The 15,218-nt window shown below is 35.6% G+C and overlaps 1 protein-coding gene across 1 annotated transcript in view; it reads left to right on the top strand.

Moving 5' to 3' along the window:
* The window catches only part of mavs (mitochondrial antiviral signaling protein), a 54,409-nt gene that overhangs the window by 8,881 nt on the left and 30,310 nt on the right, over positions 1-15,218 (top strand). The window contains exons 2-4 of the mRNA XM_039751826.1: positions 10,050-10,200; positions 12,319-12,499; positions 13,694-14,424. Of these exons, the coding sequence (XP_039607760.1) occupies positions 10,078-10,200; positions 12,319-12,499; positions 13,694-14,424 (1,035 nt within the window). The 5' untranslated portion in view covers positions 10,050-10,077. The remainder of the gene's footprint in view (positions 1-10,049; positions 10,201-12,318; positions 12,500-13,693; positions 14,425-15,218) is intronic.

Here is a 15,218-nt window from a genome sequence, read left to right on the forward strand (position 1 = left end):
CCGTGCCATTAATAACAATAATACAGTATATAAAATGATCTCGCTGGCCGGATTTAATTACACGCCGGGCCGGATGTGGCCCGTGGGCCTTGAGTTTGACACATATGGACTAAATAGAACTTGAAAAGATATATTTTTTCGAATGTGATCGCGCAATTCAGATCGAGTTGACGCGCACTACAGTACATCGAGCCCGCGTGCTATTGTGGTTTTACCTGCGTGTCTCAATAAGTTACCCTCCCCTCGCTCTTACTTTTTTACCGTTCATCTAATGAATACACTGAGTATGGCTTTACCAAAACAATCATTGATTGCGAATAAAGTATCCATTATTCATAAAGCTTCAATTGGTGATCTGTCTTTCTGCGTTAACCGCATATTTTTTCATACGTCTCAAACCAAGGGGATGCGAAGGTAAAATGAATAAAAATGCGTGCGTACATACTCAGTGCATCCCCTCTCGGGAATCGCCAGGCAAATACAGTAGAGCACTTTAAAAAACTGCTGAAAACACATTACTTTAACATGGCCTTCTCATAACTTCACTTTAACTTAATACAGATACTCTGTATGTTCAATTCTTCATAATAACTATTCACAGTGGCTCCAAAATCCGTACTGACCCCTACTCTCTCTTCTGTTTCTTTTTCCGGTTTCTTTGTGGTGGCGGCCTGCGCCACCACCACCTACTCAAAGCATCATGATGCACCAACATGGACTGAAAGCCAGAAGTCTACGTGACCATCATCATCAGGTCCTTCCATGAAAACCCTAAATACAAAAAGGACTGTTTGATTTATGTTAGGTAGATTGCCCAGAGGGGACTGACCGGTCTCGTGGTCTGGAACCCCTACAGATTTTTTTTTTTTTCTCCAGCCTTTGGAGTTTTTTGGCCATTGGACCTTACTTATTCTATGTTAATTAATGTTGACTTATGTTTATTTTTTATTGTGTCTTCTATTTTTCTATTCATTTTGTAAAGCACTTTGAGCTACATTTTTTTGTATGAAAATGTGCTATATAAATAAATGTTGATTGATTGATTGATTGATTGATCGAACCTTAGATGTCAGTGCTAGAGGCGAAGCCTCTACTATTGTGCCACGGCGTATGGTTTATCTATTTGAGCGTAGCAATATAATTCGTTTTTGTTCAGCACTCTTTGGAACTGTTGCTTTTTGTCTGCGCACTGCGTCAGTTCACGTGAGCCGCTGAATATGGTTTTATATGTCGCTCGCTTCTAATTGTTTCGCTGCCTTCTTATTATATAATGTTTTCTTAAGCACTTTTTGGAGCTCTTCCTGGTGATGATGTCATGATGATGTCACGAAACTCCGCCCTCCACGGCTTTCGAGCTCAAATCCATTACAGTAAATGGAGAAAAATAGCTTCTAGTTATGACCGTTATGCGTAGAATTTCGAAATGAAACCTGCCCAACTTTTGTAAGGAAGCTGTAAGGAATGAGCCTGCCAAATTTCAGCCTTCTACCTACACGGCAAGTTGGACAATTATTGATGAGTCAGTCAGTCAGTCAGTCAGTGAGGGCTTTGCCTTTTATTAGTATAATTATATATATTACTTTTGAGAATGCAACGTATAGTTTTGTCCAGGAGGAAAGCAATGTTGCCTCAAATCAATGGCAACCTTTTGTAGGATGTGTCCCTGAAACTTATTAATTGTCATCGCGAAGCAGAGCCTTACTGGAAATTTGAGGTATTTCAATTGAAATGGGAGATCAGAGGGTATAATGGTGATGCCAGGAATACATTCAGAGTGTGGCGCTCTGCTGTTTTTTTGTGTAGCTGCCTTCACACAGCTTCTTTGCTGCTTTATAAACGAATGCCATATAAGGCCATCATTTCTCCTTCCTTCGCGGTTCTGTACTGTTTTATTGTTCGTTTATTACAATTCTTATAGTTATTGTGTAGCTATTCGACACTTACTTTACTGTTCAGGTACCCATTTCCTTTATTTAATCTGCGGCTTGTATGTTATTTTTAGCTCATTTATTAAGATTATATAGATATTTATTGATTCCCTTCTTTAGCTGACTGCCTGCTCATATAAGGCGCTCCGCTGGTTTTTTGTGAAACAGCCTTTACACAGCTTCTCCGCTCTTTTATAAATGAACAACATACTGTATAAAGCCATCACCTTGTCAATTGTGTAATGCGTTTTTTGAACAGGTTTGATGCATGGAAGTGATCACTCGTACTGCGTTCAGTAAGTTCACGTGAGCTGCTCTCTTGTGTGATGTTGCGATGTCCATGGCTTAATTTAATGTTACCTAAGTCCCAGCACTTAAAAGTTTCTGGCTGCACTCCGGTTGTAATATGACGAAGCTGCGCAAGCTCACTCTTGAGAATGCAACGTATAGTTGTCCATGAGAAAAGCAATCTTGCCTGAAATCAATGGTATCGTTTTGTAGGGTCTGTCCCTGAGACTTATTACTTGTCATCGCGCAGCAGAGTCTTACTGGAAATTGGAAGCATCTGAATTGAAATGGGAGATCAGAGGGTATAAAGGGGACACGAAGAATACATTGAGTGTGGAGAAACTCAAGAGACAGCGTGTGTATTAACTTGTGGATTTTTCTGTGAGTATTTGGTGGCAGCGTGACAAAGTTGCTTCCGCAAGACCACGTTAGCTGTGGAGCTCAACTCGGAGCAAATTCTTTTCCTACCTTGTCAATTGTGTAATGCGTTTTTTGAACAGGTTTGATTCATGGAAGTGATCACTCGTACTGCTTTCAGTCAGTTCACGTAAGCTGCTCTCTTCTGTGATGTTGCAATGTCCACGGCTTTATTTAATGTTAGCTAAGACCCGGCACTTAAAAGTTTCTCACTACAGCAATTTGAACTCCATTACAAAGTGATCCAAAGTCTCGTTTATACCTCGTGCCTTCTCATTAAACTTGTATCTCGCGAATAAAGTATTCAGCGTTTTTCTTCAGCGCTCTTTGGGAGCTCTTCCTTTTTTTCTACGTACTGTGGTCACAGTCAGTTCACGTGATTACGTGTGAGGCGTGATGATGTCACACGCAGCTCTGCCCCCCACGGCTGTCGAGCTAACGTCCATTACAGTATATGGAGAAAATTAGGCTCCAGTTATGACCATTACACGTAGAATTTCGAAATGAAACCTGCCCAACTTTTGTAAGTAAGCTGTAAGGAATGAGCCTGCCAAATTTCAGCCTTCCACCCACACGGGAAGTTGGAGAATTAGTGATGAGTGAGTCAGTCAGTGAGTGAGTGAGTGAGGGCTTTGCCTTTTATTAGTATAGATTACAAGTTGAGTGTCTATGTCAAATTCTGAGTCAATATCACTGATTACCAAACTATTAGTGTCACTTAGCCATTCTGTATACTGAGGCCTCCTGTTTCTCTTGTTTGAGCTGAGCCGGTGCCACACACAGGACAGGATTAAACTGTTTAAGTGAAGGGCTTAAGGTAATCCTGAATAAACCCACCAAAGCTGAGACAATAAATTAATTGTGCAGTTTTGGTTTTAGCTATTTTCAAAAAAAAGCCTTGTTCAAACTGTGAAGCTGACAAGGGTAGCACAAGCATTACTAACACTAAATGCAAAACACTCCTAAACTCTTTATAGTAGGGCTGCTTTTATGACATACTAATTATGACAAACTAATTTAAAGCAGTTATGCAAACTGGTCTTTAATAAGCAGTTTGAGCACTCTCCACTCAATATGGACAACATCTACATCACATCAGTGAAATGAAGGTACGTGTTCTCCTATCTCTCTTCTTAGGAGTGCACTATGACACCTGATATACCCAGGTTAACATTGGCTGTGTCTACCCCAAATTGCACCGATTTTACGAATTAGCCAGGTCTGCACTATTAAATATGGATTTTATTGTGTTTAATATTCCCTGGGCAACGCAATGTTTAAGCTCAGCGAATCCAACAAGACTCTTGTCAAGTACACCAGAACAAATATATCAGTGTAACGGCCCCAAGACTTACATAAATAAATAAATAGGCCAACACTTTTTATCCCCATCAGCTCTTTATCGTGAATGGATGTGATATACACAAAACTTTTAGCACACCTACAGTAATTCAGCAATATCTGTTTTTTATTAAACATTCAATTAACTGCTATTTGTAAAAGTATGCAAAACTTTGACTTACTACATGATATCTTAAGCCTTCTCTACTAAACTATAACACAAACACACTGGTTTAAAAAAGAAATACCTTATTTCTAATGTACAAAACCTTTGCCTTTAAATAGTATTAGACGTGCTTTCTTTTTTTTAACTTGCTTCACACTCGACTTTGACTAAACCATCCATCCAAGTGTCACGGCCCCAGCCCCATGCCAATAGCGGCATTCCATGCATCTTTCCCGCTTTATGCATAAACTAAATAATATTAACAAATAGGAAATATTAGCCTTGCATAAATACATTTTCAGGAAGTGACAAGCACTTGTCTTAAAAAAAAAAAAAAAACTGTTTTCAGTCACTTACATAAAGTTGACAATAAGTAAATAAGTGAATCACTCCACACTGTTTATCCACACCTACTTCGTAATAATAAATAGGGAAAATAGTGGGAGATTCTTCTGATTGTGCCTTAGCAGGCACAAGTAATCAACTTCTCATCAAACTCCAAAGGCAAGACCTTATGATTATGGAAGGTAAGGTATGCAAAATGAAAATGTTTTTTTCCATTCATTAGCCCAGCAGTGCACAATCACATTATTCCTACCTAATACATCCGTGCCATATTTTGTAAAGACTATGATGTAATTTGCCTTTGCAGTTTTGCTGCATTTGCACTTTAAGTTCGGCTGCGGTGCACCTAACAAATTCAGCACATGTTGTGTCAACTCATTGTCATACATTTTCGATACATCCATTCCATCATATTTCACATATATTTTGTACTTCAGTGCTTAAAATTGTGCAGGATATATTAAATTTTAAGCTTTTTAAAGTCATTAGCGGTAGTTTTTTTTTTTCACAGGCGCAAGAAGTGGCTCGGACTAAATGTGGCTCCTTGGGAACACACTTTGCAATTATATAGTCCAGAGCAATTTCATTCTTTGTTTTGGAATTTCATTTGTGCAAAAATTAAATAAATAAAATGGCAATTATGAAATAAAAAAACTCACTCAAAACTACAGCAATACATATAAACGAGTTACATAAATTGTGAAAAAAGTGTAATTAAATCAAAGTCTTCAAGTTATTATATAGAGTAATGTATTATTTATTTGTCAATGTCTCTTTTCCTAATGATTTCGTCACTTGTCAGTCAAGGCAAACACCACCTGGTTTAGCCTGTTCCTATGGGTTAATCCTTTGCTGTTTTTTACTTTTCCCTGATTGTAGATAGAAGGCTGCCAAATGTCTTACAGTGCTACTCACAACACATTCAGACTGGTAAACACGTGGCAATTGAAAGTTGAGATAGTTAGTTTGAATCAAATGAGATTATTTAACACATGATGCTATTTTGAGACAAATTGGCGATATAATGTAAATGCTTAGACAAAGAAATGTCTTTCGAAATGTTGATGCTAATGTCATTAGTAGTTTAAGACTGAATGAGTGCCATGTCCGCAAGGAAATGACCTTGAAGAGATTACAAAGGCACACGAATGCTGAACATCCAAGGCTTGAAATTCCAGATGACTTGCTTCCAGATGAACTTCTGTGCATGCACGGTGCTCAATTGATCTTAAGACTGTTATCATCAACGTGAATATTTTTCAAATCATTTATCTGTCCATGGATTATTAACAGTGAGAACAGTGAGGTCTTCAGGCTTTTAATTTTCAGTTTACTTTCGTTTAATAAACACACACATTGCTTGGTACAGTTGTATTATATTAAATTATCAATATTTTGTTTGAAAAACTATTGCAACTCTTACTGCTTTGACATTTTGCCAGTTTGAATGTGTACAAGTAGCTCTAAAATATCTTTGGTAGGCTGCCTGCCATCTATACCAGGCAAAAGTAATCAACAGCAAAGCATTAACCGGTAGGAAAAGGTTCGGCCCTTTGGTCTTCATTTACAAGTGACAAAAACTTCATGAAAAGAGACATTCTGAAATAAATAGCACTGGCATTAAGATAGCCGTCTGGAATTCTGCTATTTGGAAAAGTTGTATTGTGAAATTAAAAAAAGAAATCTTTAATAATAAGGCCATTGGGAAATAAACCCTGTAATAATAATAAAATAACTACATTGTATTTCATAATAACTAGATGACTTTTATTTAATTATGCCTTTTTATCAAAATGTATTGCATCATTTACATACTGTATTTATTGCTGCACTTTTGCATGCATTTATTTATTTATTTCATAATTGCCATTTTATTTTGTTAATTTTTGGCACAAATTGTACTCTAAACCTACCAACCAAACAACCCACAAAGCAGTTGCTGTTCATGCTGTGATAAATAAACTTGGGTATGATGATGCGTGTGGTGTCTAAGTATTAATGATGTGATGGCGGTAAAGTCATTTATAATGTATCTTAAGTATTGGCAGATGAAATATGACTAAATATATAGTCACTAATAGTGACTAATCTTTAAATTCTTGTCACGAATTGTAACTTTTTATATCAATTTTGTTTATTTTATTCGCAGTCTGCAGCCCTGCAACATGTAATATTGTGTTTTTTTACAGATCTGCTTTTGCATTATCACTTACAGGATCAGCCTATTCATATTTTTGAATAGTTAGCTTGTATTGTTACCAGTAAAGTGGAAACACATCTGCTTCTCAAACACACCTCTTCATAGTATATTATGGGACAAATATTTCTATCCCAGTGTTCTGCTCTTGGATCTACAGCTGAACTAATATTTCTCCAGCACCCGTAAAGTTTCATTCTGCAACATATCCCTTTCTGATTCACACTAAAACCTGACAACTCCGACTTACTGCCATTTTATGATAGAACTGTTAAGCAAGTTGTTGTGATGTGAAATTTTGCATACAAGTTGATAAATATTTTGTATGTCTTTATTTGTAACTTAGGCAAAGCAATGTAACATTATTAGCGTTACATTAGTGAGAAGCATTCATGTTCCCCCCTCTGAGACTAAGTCAGGAAAGTGAATTTTATGACAGTGTTGGGGGAAGTGCCTCAAACAAGTTTGTCAAATGTTTCTCTGCAGGGCTCTCTCTCAATCAACCCCCACAGCTTCACTGGGGCAGGTGTGATGGTGTTCTCTGCCCCATTGGTCTGAAGTATGACTGTTTGGAATTGGCTTGTATCAGAGGCCTTTAACACTAGAATTACCAGAGCCTACGAAAAAACTTGTAATTCCGTCCCACCTTTGTTGTCGGTTGTTACAGACTGAAATCAAATGTATGCTTTTATTCTAACATAGTAAGACTAAGAGCAGTTTACTTCTCAAAACAGAGTGGTGCAGGATCGAACTCGGGACCTTTTGATTCCCAGGCGGGAACTGATTCTATTGCACCAAGGAGGAAGTTACAATAAACGGGTGTCAGGTGTCAATGTCGCATGTTAAGGCGGCTTTTTGTTTCTGCAGTTATATTTTTGAATAAAAGTGCAATTATTATGTTATATTTGTACCTCTTGTGAAAATGTTTCTTTGATATTTGGACTTCAGGCTTCATACATTATATAGTTTATGTCTACATTTTGTCATCTACTACTAGAATATAAAAAACGTTTCTGTTTTAACAATGTGTATACACAGATTACTGTAGAAATGGAACAGACATGAAATGAGTGTGTTTCAAATAACGATCTATTATTTCCACTCTAAAACTCCACTTCACTCCCAGATACTCAATCAAGGCATGAGCTGGGAGAAGTTCATGCACGTTCTAAATTGGTGGGGGGATGGAATAGCCGGCTGCTCCTAGCTTCTGTTTATCACAGCACATTTAGAGGACAAAGGACACTGGCGGAGAGGTGTGAAGGAATTTAAGAAGCAATTTAAGGTGGGACGGAATTACGACTTTTTTCGTCGGCTCTGGTAATTTTAGTGTTAAGTACCATGATGCCCTATTGGCTGTAGGGATTGGACAGAAAACCTATAAATTTGCTTGCTTTACCCCTTTCTCTCTCTGACCAAACTGAGGAAAGACCATCTTACACACCATGAACTGAAAAGGACAACACAATGAAGAGCACAGCTCAGCAGCCATATTGAGACAGGCATGCGGCCTGTTCTGAAGAAAGCTGACCACAAATGATGTCTTAACTAGAGACATTTTAAGTAACTAACAAGTCTGTGTGCTGCCTGAAACTACACATCACCATTTAACAGGTTGTATGGTTGCCAATATTCAAATGTACTTTGCATAGTGTTATTATTTATGAATATTATCGATAATACATTATTTAAATTGTAACTTAATTCCTGCTTGTCTTTTATTACACCTAATTACCTGAGGTTATAAATGTAGAAGGGAAGGTGAGGAAATGTTACATGGTACAATAAACAGTGGTAAGTCTGTGCGATTTGAGGCATTCTGACAAAGGGTACATATTAATAATACAAAAGGAGAAAGTAGAGTACCAAGACAAAACACAAGTCAACTACCAATAGCTGGTTTTTTTTCTTATTAAAGACGACGGAAAATAACTGCCTTGTTTATGTTTCCTTTAGCTATTATAACAGCTTTACAATGACCATTGTCAAGAAACTTTTACATGGCAGCAACATTCATATTATCTACAGTTCTTTAGCTATATAAGAAAGAAATAGATAGAGACATATGTCTTCTGTCCTCAAGCAGCAAAAAGAAGCATTGCTGGAAAAAGCAAAAATTAATTAATTGACTGCATTTAACGTGTTTCACAAATTATAGCTTGTTTTGTCTGGCTTAATTAGACATATTACAGGTAGAATGTGGCAGTGCAACGTGTGTCCTTTTCTGCTTTCTTTTTGATCATGTCACATAATGCATGCAGAGAATGCTTTTTTTGTGAAGGGTTGTTTTCAAGTGCCATAATCATTACAGAACAATTTTCACATACATCTTTAAAGTAGCAAAACATATGACATATGATGTATCACAAGCAAAAAAAGTAAAAATAGTAATAATATATGTAGTACCCAGAACTTTTATCCGGCGTTTGAAAATAACAAAAGAGGAAATCGGTTGCTTACACTCCTTATTGTTTAAGAGTTCTCACTTTCTGTTGCATAGGACAAATGACATGTTTGTTAATAACATATGACAGAGACCAGCAGATGTCTTTTTTAAGAACATTCTTTATATACCTACATACCGGGGCTGTGAGAAGAGGACACCACATCTGCCCATCTTCTTTTTGCTGTTTGTACATTTGGTAAAAGTCTTAGATTTGTCATGCTTAGGACAACCCAGTTTTATAACCGTATTTGCACACAAACTATGAGCTTAACATATGGAATTTAAAGTCTGCTGGGCTAATTTGATGTATGTCCCAAGTGCATTGTTAATTATTTTTTGGGTGTTGCAAGAATGATCATCACTGTTGTCTTGTTATAGCACATATGTATTAATGTTGTATTTTTATGTGTTTCACCAACTCAAGTTCAGTGTAGATCAAGGTGTTATAACAATATATAAACTGATTAAACTTGCTCAGATTTTATTCTTGCACTGTCTAGTCTCCTCCATGTTTACTGTGTCTGCAGAATTATTATATACTGAGATGGCACAGATATTCCTATGTGCTGATGACATTATTCCAGTTTTTTTGTGTTTCATTTTGTAAAATAAAAAAAAAACATGTTAATAAATTAAAAATGTTTTGCAAAAAAAAAAATCAAAGGAATTTGGGAAACAATTTTTACTTTACATAAAGTTTACAAGAAATTTACAGCTGCTAGAACTCTGTACATAAAAATGAGAATAAAATGCTTATGTTTCTTAGGCTATTTTGGTTGTTATATTTTGTTTATTTTTTATTAAGTGCAAATTTAATGTACCTTGTGAGGTTGTGGTATTTGTTAAGAGCAGTAAGTGTAATAATGATTTATTGATTGACAGAGTGGAGAAATGGTGGTTTTAATATCTGTTCTATTTTAGGTCATCTCTGTAAGATATATCCATCATAATGAGTTTTGCAAATGATAAAGTATACAGTGAATACATGCGTCCAAATCTTGCACTTTATGTGAGAAGAGTGAGACCAAGAGAGATTTTACGCCATCTTCCATGCCTCTCGGACTCTGAAAAGGTACTTCCTTTTTAAAAAAAAAAATCAGTTACAACTCTGAACTTGCAACCAGTCTTGACAAATCTATTTTATATTTGCAATTAACAGATTGTGAGAATATTGTATGTATTGTTTATATACAGTATCTATTAATGGTTATTTTGTATTTGAGTGATATTACTAAGAGACATGTTCATTGTTTTAATGTCTACAGTAAGTTGCATTCTAATTGCTACACTGCTTGATTATTGCTAAATGACCTACAAAGATGCTTCCAAAATGAATCCATTAAATTCAAGTTACTGCTGCATTTAAGAAGCTGGTGTCTTCAGAAGAGTTTCCATGGTTGTGCTAAACTGATTGATGATAACAGATTGCAGGTTAACTCGCATTCCAATATCCTCCCTACAGTTCTGTTTAATGGCGTATAACAAACCAGCAGTTTTTTTCATTTGCATAAGACAAGCATTGAAAAAAATTAAAAGTGCAGTTACCTATATAGCAGCAGTAGAGTAATGTAAACAATTGTGCAAAGTAAAAAATCAAAACAAAAGTAATGCTGTTAGTGTACATGAGTAGATTATATAGGAAGTATTTTTAACAGAAAATGCTTTTACTTTTTAAAAAGTATATTTTGTAACTATTCTGCTTTGTTATATTTTCAGGATAGGTCATAACAAAGTACAAATAGTTGGCCATGTTCAGAATTCAGAGTTCACTATAACACTGCATGCAAAAGTTTCTGGGGTTCTAGGTTGTGATATTTGGAGCACTAATATATAAGTATATGACGTGATCGCTTTGCATTTCTTTGTGGCTCAGTATGTGGATGTATCTCAATATATAGAGGTGTAATAATCCAAGGCATTAACCAAGAGCTGAATATCAGAAAATGAAAAATTCCACATTTCTACTACAGTCGAGAATATTTAGACTTAAAACATTTATGATTAAATTGAAGCACACAGTTTAATATTTGAAGTATTTGACACAGCTATTCTTGTTTGTTATTTGCTTCTACTTCATGAAGTACATCATTTTATTTCATATGGATACCCAGGATTTGGAGAGCTTTATTCAGACTTTTTTATTAGGGGAGGGAGAGTATGAAACACTTTCCAGTAGAGAAAGGACCAAGTTTGATTGAAGAGCATAGTAATAATTACAAATTGAAACAGTTGATCCTGCTGTTCTGTTTATTTTGGTTTGAAAATAAAAAATATTTTTATGTTGCCATCCAGTAGAGAGGCTCCATACAAAGACATAATATTGGATCCTTCTGTCATGTTTGTTTTCAGTTTGTGATTTTTGGCATTTAATCAGTCAATGTCTAATGTTTAATAGAAAAACTCACAGTTGCAGTCCTGCATTTAAAGTTTTCTACTGTTTTTAACTATTTTTAACAACATCTAATTAAACCACTTAGACAAATTCTTGAGTCCATATTTTAATTATTGCTTTTTACTTCTTGCAATACAAATATGTAGTCAGCTTTCATAACTTTAAATCTTACTGTGTTGGAGGGAAGTGCAACATACTTGACAGCGGGCTCATTTTGGTAGAAGTGTATACCTGTAATAATGATTGCAATTTGAAATCAATAAGGCTGCTGAGTGGTTGGTTTTCTTAAAGATGTTTTTGTATTTGATAGATATGTGCATACTAAATCTGTTTGAAATGTAATTGCCATATATAGTACAGTAGAACTGTTTTTGTATATATAATATAGAAAATCATTAATATGCCTTTTGATAAATAAAATCTTAAGTGTTGTATTGTTGTGCATATTCTGACTATTCCTTTCAATGTACAGCAAGGATATTTGAAGAAATTTACCAATTTAGGTTATTTTATTTCTAAAGTATCTACATTTTTTTCCAAAGCCGCATTTTTTTTTTTTTACTTGAATGGTTTCCATGTCAAATACTTTTATTTAAGTACATTTTTGTCTGTCTAATAATATGTACTTCTAGTTGAGCAGGTTTTTTAGTACCTTTTCCACCATTATATGAGCAGCGTCTATGTGCTTGTGGTGGAAGTGTAGAGTCTCTAAAGCCAAAAACTGGTAAATGTACAACCTTCTGCCAGAGTGTTTTGCAGCCAGTACAACATAGTTAATTGCAAAAATTTGTCTTTTAGGGAGAAATCACTGCCAATTACACCCAGAATGGCGATGAGTCTGGCATGGAGCTGTTGATAACGCTGCTCAAAAGAAAGCAGAATTGGGCCACTAATTTTATTTATGCACTGCGAGAGACGGGTCACATAGATCTTGCAGATGAAATGCAGTTTCAATATGATAAATATTCTAAACCTTCAGGTAATTGACAATATTGCTTAATTTCATTTCATATGCTATATGCCACACCTATCAATGGTAGCAGACTGACAGGAGTGTGAAAGTAGACCACACCATTAGTTAATTTGCTGAAAAAATATCCATATGCATTCCTCTCATGTCTTTTTTGGAAAAAAAAATGATCACTTAAAAATTATATTTTTACACTTTATTTTGCTTTATACCGGTACTATCATGCTGATTTTTTTTAGCTGACAATGAGATATTTCATCTTGTATTGTTATCTGAAAAAATTCTTATACATAAAAAATACTGGGGTAATCTATTACAAGATTTACAAGACACATATGAGAGGGTTGCTAGTGTCAGTTATAACATTCTTATAAAATGAAATGTCATTAATAGAATATTGTGTGAAGATGTGTTTTTTTTTAATTGAATGTGCAATATTCTTAGTCTGACTCAGAGACATGAGACTGAGCAACTTTTAAAACATAATAAATTTGTACGTAATAATGATATCTACCAAGGTGGTTAAAAAAAAAATTAGCATATTTTGTAACTGTTTATGTTTAATTCTGTTTCAGTAATAATACAGTTACTCAGTTTGCATTTAGCTACTCAGTCAGTATTTCTGTTATTACAATATCTTTTGAGTGGCATGGGGGTATGGTGCTTAGCTCTGCTCCCATATGGATCTGGGTTTGTGGCCTGGTCTGTTCTTTGTTAATGTTTGCATGCACTGCCTGTGTCTGCATGATTTTCCCTTCAGGTGATCCGGTGTTTTCTCTTACATCCTCAAATGCTTCTGTGTTAAGATATTTAACAGTTAAAAACTTGCCTGATATGGGCGTGTACACAAATGCTTCCTGAATTGTACTTGATGATGGCAGGTTAGGCTATGGCTCCCTGTAAAGTAAGAGGGTTTTAGAATTGTATTATTTACTCCTACATCTTTTCATGGAGAAGAACAGTTTCATAGATCCTTACATGACCAATTCAGCAATATGTTTTGTTATAGCTAAAACAGTCTCTGAACTAGAGGTTGATAGCCATGCAATCTGTGCATCCATTTGAAAGACAGATTATCTACCAATTGTATTTTGAAGAAGCCCATATTTACCAAAAATATTTTTATTAGTTTAAATAGAAAACACTATTTATGGTAGTCTTTTATTTTAAGCGTGTTGCAATATTTATTTCTAATTTTAACAGGTCAGTGCAAAACAGCTGCACCAGCACATCCATCCACTGCTTCTGCTGTCAGCAGTCCTCCACCATCACTAAGCTCGGCAGAATACAGTGAACAAAATTATCATTCAATGCCTTCCTTAATAATACAAAAAAATCCATTAAGAAACAACTTTACAGAAGAATCCAGGATTAACGAAAACCTTGAAGTTCCACAAAGCATTCAACCCAGTTCAGTTCCTTCTCCTTCTACTCTGTGTTACCCTGTTCTTCCAGTACCCAATGATTCCTTTCAACATACTTTGATTTCAAGCGCAGATTCAGTACAGTTGTCTGTACAAATGGATCCATCTTTTGCACCTGATTTCTCTAATCCTACATTTGGTATTGATGCAGCTGTGCAAACCTCTATCCCACCAAACCAATCCCAACAGTTATACTGTCCCGACAGGGTTAATCCCTGTGCTTCTGGGAACACTGAAAACTTAAATTTTACTGATGCAATACTCAGACCTGACCCAGAAAAGAGACAAAATCCTTACGGAAAGTCTTCATCTTCCAAGCCATTACAGGTGGTTCACTCTACTCTAGATGTACTCTGCCCCTCTAATGATGAGTCTTCAAGGAATCACATAACAAATCTACCAGCTAGCAAACTCCTACATTCAACAGAACCTAAAATGGCCATTCAAGAAACTGTTTCTAAAGATAAGACACCCACAGCCACATCAAGTACTATACAAAACCAAAAAATGGTGAGTGTGCATTATATTTTTTGCTTGTAATTCATTTTAACAGTTTGTGTATAGAAATTCTGGTAGAAGCCCCAAGAGATATTGTCCTTATGTTTGGAAAGTCACCATTTAAGTCTCAAATGGGAAAATCAGTTTATTAAGTTGCTAGAAGTTATTCTTGATATGCTTCTTTTAAAACTACTGCATTGAACTAGTACCTTTCTTTTGATAATCGTTCAAAGATTTTTTTTTTTGATCATTAAAATATGTTTAACCTTTAAAATTGAATGGTCCAGCTCAGGGTTTCCAGCATTGCCAAAAAACTCAAGAATAATTTGGCATATACATAGACAACAGCAACCAAAAATAAGTTTTGACTCTTGTCAGTAGAGGAGTTGTCACATAAAGTTAATTATGATAAAGAACTACTATTGGTGCAGTATTTCTTAGGAGGCTTATGGGTAAATGCAGTGTATTCTGTGAATATGTACACTTTAATAGACAACCAGTGTACATTATACTGCTCAAAAAAAATGAAAGGAACGCTTTTTAATCAGAGTAGCACATCAAGGCAATGAAACTTCTGGGATGATGATCTGGTCAGTTAAGTAGCCGACGGGGTTGTTAATCAGTTTCAGCTGCTTTGGTGTTAATGAAATTAACAACAGGTGCACTAGAGGGGGGCAACAATGAGACAACCCCCAAAACAGGAATGGTTTAACACTAGAATTACCAGACCTACGAGAAAACTCGTAAATCCATCCCACCTTAAATCTGTTCACACCTCTCCGTCAGCGTCTTTTGTCCTGTAAGTG

The sequence above is a fragment of the Polypterus senegalus genome, chromosome 4 (assembly GCF_016835505.1).
Source record: "Polypterus senegalus isolate Bchr_013 chromosome 4, ASM1683550v1, whole genome shotgun sequence".
Classification (NCBI taxonomy): Eukaryota; Metazoa; Chordata; class Cladistia; order Polypteriformes; family Polypteridae; genus Polypterus; species Polypterus senegalus.